The sequence below is a fragment of the Dysidea avara genome, chromosome 4 (genome assembly GCF_963678975.1).
Source record: "Dysidea avara chromosome 4, odDysAvar1.4, whole genome shotgun sequence".
Classification (NCBI taxonomy): domain Eukaryota; kingdom Metazoa; phylum Porifera; class Demospongiae; order Dictyoceratida; family Dysideidae; genus Dysidea; species Dysidea avara.
In genome coordinates this window covers 5,712,879-5,723,077 of record NC_089275.1, presented here as the reverse complement: position 1 = coordinate 5,723,077, position 10,199 = coordinate 5,712,879, and the positions used below count along the sequence as shown (strand labels likewise).

The 10,199-nt window shown below is 37.8% G+C and overlaps 1 protein-coding gene across 1 annotated transcript; it reads left to right on the top strand.

Annotated features, from left to right (window-relative positions):
* Positions 1 to 6,884: 6,884 nt before the first annotated feature.
* Positions 6,885 to 8,789, top strand: LOC136252770 (TNF receptor-associated factor 4-like). The gene has a single exon (XM_066045335.1). The coding sequence runs from the start codon at positions 6,920 to 6,922 to the stop codon at positions 8,501 to 8,503; it is 1,584 nt and encodes a 527-aa protein (XP_065901407.1). The 5' UTR covers positions 6,885 to 6,919; the 3' UTR covers positions 8,504 to 8,789.
* The last annotated feature ends 1,410 nt before the right edge of the window (positions 8,790 to 10,199 follow it).

Here is a 10,199-nt window from a genome sequence, read left to right as displayed (position 1 = left end):
ACTGTAGAGTTTAGTTAGAGTGGTGAAAGCTGAGTTGCAGCTGGACTCTGAATGACTGTTTCAGGTACTGCACAGCCAAGCGGTGTACACAAGGCTATATTTATAAACGATCAATCAGCATTCTACATTCTGACAAGTCAGAGACTGAGTATTAGCAGGCTGATGTGTTGAAGAAAACCATATTAACACTGATCATACAGTAGCTATCACATCAACATTTTTATAGTATGCTTTTAGGGAGGGTGTAAAAAAAAAGAGTACTCTCTGTATGCACTTGTGAAAATGCTGAAAATTGTGGATAATCCCTAAGTATGTATAGTTACTGTATGTGTATTCCAGGGAAAGTGGCTCAGCTGAGTACTGTGAATAATCAATCAATCATTTAATCTGTACTTATCACGTCATGCAGTCTTATACATATAGTTATTATGTTGTGTAGCTATTAAAATTGCCACTGGATTGTCAATTATCTTCATGCACACGTATAACTATGCTCGTGTTGTTACTCTACCCGTACTGTTGGAAGTACCATAGCTGATGACCAGCTGTTATTTTAAACTCTAAAGTCCAGTATGTAGTTTGTAAACCTCCCAAGTTACTATTTATTTATTTCTGTATTGAGCTAGAGCTGCTGACCCAATTGGTATATGGCTAAATAAAAGGGGTGCTGCAACAAGGACTTATAGAAATATAATATAGCATCTGAAGACATGATCAGCATTGCAAAGTCTATACATGTATATGGTGACCGTGTTTGCAACTAAGGGTCCTCCACACACATCCAATGACAATTAATAACTTTAGATAGGAAAAAGCTATTACCTTGCCTGTAGTGAGTGTCAACATAGCTTAATAAGCTAAAAAAAATGTTGGTCTTATATTTTTCTTTAACACTAAGTTATGGCTTTCCAGGTTCATGGAATTGGATGTGTGTGGAAGACCCCTTTTTGTAAATCCGGTTACAAATAATACTCTAATAAACCAGTCAGTGTATCTAAGGGTGTGTAGGTGTGTAATTACGTCTTGAAGCCTACAATTATACGGAATAACAAAGTATTTTGTCACATATGTAACTTAACTGAAGCATCGATCTCTTTAATTTTTGTTAATGGTGCACTTTGATTGCTCATATTTGCCCTTTTAGAGTAGTTGACTGCTATATACTCGATATCTACAAAAGTGTAGGAACTAAATGACCTGTACAATAAAAGTGGGAAGACTCTATCTAGCCCACCTAGCTCCACCTCCTCTTCTGCCATGCTTATTATGGGTCTAAATTTTTTATCCTTACTAAGGTTGCTTTAAAGAAGAAAATTTTGTTATACAGTATGTGTAGAGAATGATCACAAATATTCAACCAAGCTATAAAAAGGTGTGGCATTCAAAAGCCTAGGGAAAAGTTAGCTAAGAAATGGTTGTAATGATGATGTTAATGCCAATCAGCTGTTGAAAATTTACTGGTCATTATTACATAATAATTATTACAACCAATTGGTATTGCCACCATTTCTTGGCAACCACCTTCTACTTTTCACCCAGAGTTTTGAAGGCCACACCTTTTTTACAGCTAAGCTTTTTGCATGAATAATATATATATAACCGATAAAGCTCCACACATACCAAAAGCTGAATGGTTTTAACATTATTGCAACCATTTCTTGGCCACACTGTGACAACCGTTGATTTCACTTTTTCCGAAGGCACCCAGGCTTTTGAAGACCACATCTACATAGGCCTGCTAAAAACATTTGCCCAAAATTAAAGGTGCTCAGGAACGTCACTACATTTCGACCTATTATGTTCTTCAGTGTTCCCACTATGCTCCAACATTTCTTACAAGAATATTTAATCATTGAATACTCCATTAGAGTATTTCACTATAAAGTGACTGCTCTATTAGAGAGTAAACTATCTGATCTAATGATTTATGTACAATGCATTGAGTATTCTATTGCAGTTTTTACTGACTGCTACATTAGGGTGTATCAATTTATCTTGCTTTTTGAGCTCCATAGTTTGAAATATCTAAATGCTAGCATTATGGCCTATTATGCTTTTTATTATGCTGGCATATTTGATGCAGTCCTATATACATGTATTACAGTTTAGCTATTTTTGCATGGATTCACTTCTTATATACCTCAAAGTCTACAAACTGGCTTTGGGACATTAGAAACCAAATTTAATCTTCTTGCACAGTGATGATTATGGAAGACAGGAGTTACAATTGTAATAAGTACTTTTTGTAATACTTCTGCTACATATATATTAAATATCCCAAACCACTGGTTTACTAAATTTCTTCGTATTCCGAACAGGCACAATTACCATGATGACAGAAATTACAATGGTAGATTTTAACTTCTAATAGCACACAGCTAGAATGTTCTAGAATTTTCATAGACTTTTGACTGCTCTGTTTCATATTTTGCAACTGTGTGGTTACTTGTCTTGTGTGTTACTGTATGTTGTCTTTATGTGTGTGGGGAGCATGTTTGCAGGCGATGACATCCATGCATATAGCTGGTTTTGAACTTTCTTAAAAACAGTTATTTATATTGACTGAAATGCCATCTTTTGTACCTATTTTCCTGGGGGGGGGTGCCCCCAGACCCTACTAGTTTCAGCATGGTACTTCACACATCATAACGTAATCTGCATCATACCATACAAAAAAGGTCCACTTTTCTTCTAAAAGAACATGCCCATATAAAAGTCTGGCTACGGCTCTGTATTGTTACCATCCACTGAATACTGCTCAGCTGTCTGGGACCCTTATCAACAATCAACAAACTAGCAATTATGTAATGATACAACATCAAGCCGCAAAATTACAATAAATTATGGAATAGGTCTAGTTGACAGGCATGTTAACCCAACTATTTATTCACACTTAATCGATGGTTTTAACTTCAGGTATTTTCTTTCATAACGATACTAATTGTTTGTGTTAGCAAATAAAAACATTAATTTCATAGATGATCTGCCATCTTTATCATCATTCCAGCAGTAGGCGCTTTCAAGTTGCATTTGGTAAAAAGTCCAAGTTGGAGCACCTGAAACAGAAATGGTGGGGCAAGCAGGATAAAAACTGTGTGGAAACTTTGAAATGTCAATTATAACAGTAATAAAGTTATGAAATAATGTACTAGCAGCTCTTAAATTATAGGATTGATTTCCATCATCATCATCATCATCTTCATCAGTAGGCACTTTCAAGTTTGGTGACAAGTTTCACTCCACCAAGTTTGAACCTCTGAAACAGAAATATAAAATGGTGGGGCTAGCTAGGCAAACACTGGGTGGAAGGGCAATGAAGGATACACATGCAGTAGAACAGTAGGCTGGATATCAAATGCAGAATAGATATATGTACCCTCCCTATTAGATGGTAGACTAGCTATTTTCATTGTGTAACTGCTGTTGCAGAGAAATTAACTAGCAACTTACAAACCATGTGGTATACGTACTTCATTAAAATCTGTTATCTTTATCTCTAACAATTAGTACTCTGGTTGACTGCTCTATTAGAGCAGTTGACTGCTTTATCAAAGTAACCACATTAAGAATAATTCTAAACCATACAATCATCATAATTTATTTTCTTGAAACTTTGCAGTTCATTTATATGATGGTGTCAGTTGTGTTCAAGTAATTTTGTTCAATATAATTTTGAATTGTCAACTTTATGGAAAATCAATCAAATGCCTGTAATTTCCAATGTATGTAACTAACTGTGGGACAATTTAATGCAAAATCAATAGATTGAGTATTTGAAAATTTTCTATCATAATAGACAAAGCATTACTGAGAGATAAGTAATGTCTAGAGATATCTTTAGTAGTTGATCAGTTGCCTATCTAACCAATGAAATTCATACAACTGCAAATTAATATTCATATCATATAATTATGTGACATGCAACAAGCCTTTTCTATGTTGTGATTTTCTTTAACATGATTCATTATTGAAAGGAACTCATTAGCTCATAAAGTGCACATAATGATTATCTTCAATGCAAACTTTCATCGAGCAATTTCTATTCACCGCAAAAAAAGATTAAATCCAAATCTGGCTGATTGCTTTATTAGAGAATTGCAAAATAATTGTTATCATAAATCAGAAGCAATTGCACTTAAAATCATTACATTTTGTTCTATATTGCTATCTTTAGTGGTCAGCTGGTTGCTTATTCAGGGAACGAAGTCTCTACAACTGCAAAGTATGTTCATACCACTTAATGAGACAGGTATGATGTGTTTGGTTTCTTAAATGTTTTTCATTAGTAAGGCAAATTCATTGGTCTATATGATTTATATAGCACTTCACTAAGTGTCTGTGAATCCAAGCATTCTGAAGGTGTTATGTATATCAATGAAATCCTTGAAGACTGTATGACATACTCTAATAGAACATTCACTGATGTCACAAAATTGAAATAAGCAATTATTGCAACAATACATTGATAACATTAGGAGGAAACAAGAAAAAAGAGCATAATTGGTATGGCTTCACAATGCAAAATTTAGGGAAGAGGAAATGGTGGTTACTGACTGACTTAATATTGGCCAATTTCCTTATCTCATATTAGGTGAGAGACGTAGTGTGGATACAAGTATTGTTTGCATCTGATATTGAGTTAAAATAGCATTTGCAAAAGCAGTACTATATGTAAATAACTCACAGTACTTATATTTGAGGTGTGTTACTTCTATTATTTTCTTGGCTGTGTCACTAGTCTTCATATGTACAAGGGAAAAGGACCACAACAAGGAAAGTCACCTGCTACACTTGCATGCTGTAAAGTGGACATCCTTCAGTAAAGAATTTTCCTTGTATTTGCTAATTGTTTACCTTTTTGTGACTAGTAAACACATATTATATCAATGCCATAAAATGACTCGAATGAAATTTTGGATCTAAAAACCTCCCCTTGCTGACTATTAATTGGGCCAGTGAAAATAAATGGGACCTTAAATGTGTTGAATTCATTGTGGAAATCTATTCAAATAAAATAATTTAGGTATTGAAATTTGACCACTCCCCCAAATATTTATAACATGTTGGCCAGATCAAAAGTTGAGTGACAATTCCTCTTTGTTTCAGCTATGTTCCACTCATTGCACAGCACTACAAACAGAGAATACAAGAAATGTCTCTATAAATCAATCTGGTTATGTTGCTACAGAAATTCAGTGCACGGTATACCCTAGGAGTGGGCCTGTGCCTACCAGGCACCATACCAGAGGTATTTGTATGTGAGATCGAGATACTATACTAGAGCAGTTAATTACTCTAATAAAGCAGTCACGCTGTTCAAAAAGAAGCAGTGTAGCAAACCACCGGCATGCATGCAGTTATAAATAAGAATTTTTATGCAGTAATATAATTTATAGTTGGTGGAGGACTGCCATCAGGAACAGACTGTAACTTTTTTTTGCTCTTGTCCCCTACCAACCCAGAGAGTCTAGATTTACTTAACACCACTGCAGAAATTTCAGACATGCAGTTTCTCCTATAAATTAATATGATACCAATAGTCAGTACAAGAAAGCTATTATGAAATATCCAAGAATCAACACCTGTGTAGAAAGAAATGGGACACAAAATAGGACAAGGAACATACAGTAGGTACCTCATGGTGCAATGGCGGATCCAGGATGGGGCATTTGGGGCAAATGCCCCCCCTCCCCTCACCTTGAGCCAGGCATATAGTTTTGATTAAAATAGTTAGCTATAAACTTTATGTCAGGCCAAGATCAGTTTATAAACTCATGAAAGTGAGCACATTTAGCATTTATTACAAATTCACTTGAAACTAAAGCGAACCAGTCAAAATAACTCTGAAATTGTTACACAGCAAATTCGTGCGTACTAAGCGCCTCTAAAAACAATTATCGTGTTGTTGTTTCAAAAGACATTCAGAGCCTTTAAACGGTATTTAAGACTTCACTAACCATCTGAAAAGACCAAAAGTGGCAAAAACAACAGTGGGACACTACTAAGAGGTGATCATTTGCTGCTTCAAAAATGCAGCACTGAACTAGAGAAACTGGCTCTCCCCAACCGCCTACAACTTGGCCTGTTTGTGCCCCTCCCCTTGCCAGCTCCTGGATCCGCCCCTGTGGTGCATCCAATGTAGCTGCTGCAGTAGGTAAAAAGACACACCTCAGGCCTAAGCAATGGTGAACACTGCAGAAATTGATTTAGTCTGTATTGTTGTCTGTAGTCAAGTTATGGTTGGCTGAAGTCGAACGGGTATCAGTCAGTTAATGGAAAACATTCACAAGTAAATATTGAGAATTTCATAGCTTGTTGGGAGTGTCTGAGATCATTCTGAAAACATTATTGAGTCTAATAATTACTACTGCCAAGCCATCATGATGGAAAAGCTACCAATCTGCTCACCTTTGAAAAAATAAAATCCGGTATTGAGCTCAATACGAGGCTCAATATCATGAGTGCAATGTAGTGCTTCAAATTTAAAGCCTCCCACAGTCCACACTTGAAGCGCTGGGCGAGTCTAGCCCGGCCAGGGACGAGAGTCACTGTCACCGCAGTGATCTTGGTAAACTTGTGTTTGCTTTTTGTGGCTCACAAACACAGCCTCTGCTTAGCTAATTTTACATGGTCGTGCAGCTAAAACTAGAATCTGTGTTAACATGTGGTTTCGTCTGTGTTCCCAACCAAATGACAAAATAAAAAATAGAGTTGGTGTTGACGTGACTAACACGCTGACGTGACTAACACGCTGACGTGACAATGAGATCCTTTCCCGTTTTATTCCGGATTTTATTGTAGATTATAACTCTCGTAAGGACTCACATCGACAAAAGCTGCTTCACCAATACTTCATCTGTTAAAGATTGTAAAGGAGCACAGATTGAGTAGCTACTATGTTTGTGTCACTCGAACGAAAATGACCACGCCCAGTGATTTTGGCGGATACGAGTACAGATTCGTCAATGATCCACCAGATGCTCTTTTATGTAAAATATGTCACCACCCTTGTAAAGAACCTTACCTGAGTGGATGTTGTGGTCACAACTTTTGCAAGACTTGTCTGGAAGCTGCCAGAAGGAATGCTACAAATTGTCCATATTGTCGAAATCAAAAAGACTTTGCTACTTTATGCAATAAGCTAAGTGATCGAGAGATTAGGAGTCTTCATGTGATGTGTACTAACAAGGAGAGAGGTTGTGAGTGGCAGGGTGAACTGAATGACATCAGCAATCACCTTGGAAACACTGACAGTTGTCAGTTTGAGGATGCAAAATGTTCTGGGTGTGGGAAGGTGTTACAACGACGACATCTGACCAGTCATGTTGCGACTGAGTGTCCACATCGTAAAGTTGACTGTCAGTACTGCCACATTACAGGAGAACATCGGTTTATTAAGGGAGAACACAAGGAACAATGTCCCAAACTTCCCCTACCCTGTCCCAACAAATGTGAAGTAGGGAGTGTCCCTCGTGAAGACATGCAAGCACACAAAATTGAGTGTCCACTTGAAGAGATTAAATGCTCCATTGAATGTGGGAAAGTACTAATACGACAGGATCTAGCGAGGCATGTTGAGATTGAGTGTCCACGACGTAAGGTTGTCTGTAAGTTTTGTCAAATCACAGATGAACATCAGGTCATTTATGGTCAACACTACAAGGAAGAATGTCCTATGCTTCCCCTACCCTGTCCTAATAAGTGTGAGGTAGTCACTGTCCCCCGTGAAGACATGGAAGCACACAGGAAGGAGTGTCCTCTTGAGATAGTCCAGTGTGAGTATCACAATGTGGGGTGTGAGGAGAGGATGATGCGTAAGGACTTGGAGAAACACAAAAAAGATAAAATGGAGAAACATTTATTTCTGACCGCATCTGAACTTACTAATATTAAATCACAACTAGCCACTTCAAACAAGCAGATGAATGCAATGATAGTTGCTCTTCATGAGATTGCTGTAACACAAGGGCACACTAAGAGTGCAGCATTGATATTATCGGTTGCAGGATGGTCTGTCAAGTTAACAGCCATGGCAGCTATTAGTAAACCAGGTAAACAGGTATGTCCAGTAATTGTGAGTATCACTGAATATAGTAAACAAAAAAATGATAACATCGGATGGTACAGTGATAGTTTCTACACTCATGATAAGGGATACAAGATGTGTTTGAATATTTGTGCTGCTGGTGAAGGTGTTGGTGAAAGTACTCACCTGTCACTGTTCCTGTTTCTCATGAAGGGTCCACATGATGATAAGCTAACGTGGCCACTAAGGGAAAAGTTTGAAATTAAGCTGTTTAACCAAATCAATGACTCTGACCATCACTCATTGATGTTGACATATAGTAAAGCAGTTGGTAGTGCTAGCAGAGTCTATAGTGGAAGGGCTGTTCATGGTCGAGGATATTTAAAGTTCATTTCCAACAAAGACCTCCACATTGTCACTCCCACATGTCAGTATCTTAAAGATGATTGTATTTTCCTCCAAGTTAGTAAACTGTAGACATTATGATAGTTACACTTTGGAACTGCAACATACAGTGTAACTTGATGTAATGTGCTGTATTTAATTATTGATTGGACTTACTGACAAGACTCAAGGACTAAGCTAGAAACAGCTATACAGTAGATATTATTTAGCTCTATATAGCAATGCTGATACACCAGTATTGAGCTATAATTGCATGATACTCCTCTTCCTTACAAATCACCAAGGTTACACATGCACTAATTAATATTTATGAAACAAATGCACTTGTGCATGCTAGTAGTGATTTTGTAATGTATAGAATTATTCATTTATTTCTCCAATGCTTAACACTAGCATGTAAGCAGGCAGAAAGTATTCTTAGTTGTGTAGCCAGATTATCTTGTGCTGCACACCCATTCAACCCACCTGCAGATGTGAATTCATGTATTATGACTAACCCATGTAGGAATAACCATGTACTAGTCTACAAAACTCACATAGAGTCATTCTCTGGCATTTTCTGCTTTTCTTGTACTCTAACATGTAATTCTCTATCATTATAATTAAGATGGCAAGTAGGAAGCATATATATAGCTTCTAATAAGCTATTGCATGCGTGACAGTGATTTATGACAAACTACTGTATACAAGCACTTGTAGCTCCATAATAGTGTCTCCAGAATTACAAGAATTAGATAATGTCTGGATTAGTAGTGTCATAAAGATAGACTTCAAAATGGAGGCAGACCACGATTGGAGTCCAGACACGAGATTACAGGGCTGTGCTGGCTCCTTAGTGGCTGATATGTAGCAAAATCTACAGAGAATACGTCTGGCCAACATTATAAGGCTGTCCACCAGTAAACCACTGATTCTTGCCAAGCCAGGTCCTTCACAAGGCCTGAAACCGCCATTTGAGCACTCCACACCACCCAGAAAAGACGTCTGTTAAAACCAGCCTCGTGTAGTTTGAGTAGTGCTGAGGGTCAAAACTTGTAGTACGATAGTGTAGCTATCCACTAGTGGTGTTAGTTTGATTTTGCCTGATGTGCGATTTGGTTCAGTTCTGTAAAATCTGGTCACATATAATTATGTGATCAGGGCTGCAAAAATGGGCACAAATTGCACTCCATCATACAGGGCCGCCCACAGGGGGGCAACTGGGGAATTTCTCCCCAGGCGCCAGCCTGAAAGGGGCCCCAGGAGGCCCCATGAAGGGCCCCTTGAATACCTGTTTAAAAGACCGATATACTCTAATAGAGCAGTTAGATCTAAATACTCAAATAGAGCGGTCACAGTATTCTTCAGAGCAGTGTAGCAAACTTATAGATAAGGAGATATGGTTGGTGAGGGATAGCTATTGTCATTGTTAGAGGTGATGACTTTTTCTTTTGGCCTTCAACTTACAGCTTGGGTGAAGTTGTGATGCAGAATTGAAACCTCCTTGCATCTGGGGCCTCACTGTAACTCTTTGCCCTGGGCCCCTTAGTTTCTCTGGGTGGCCCTGCCATCACATTATTCAGCTATCAGCAACGGAATAAATGCAATGGTCCCTCCATTGTCCAGCCATCAATTATCTAAACATTGTATTATGGGCTTGAGTTTTTCTATTATACAAACACACATAGGTCCAATGAGTTGGGAAAATGGATAGAGTTATTAGTCATGAAAGTTTGAAAAAGTAGGCAAATTTTATGTGCCTATGTGCCCTATTGTTGCAGGCCGAGTC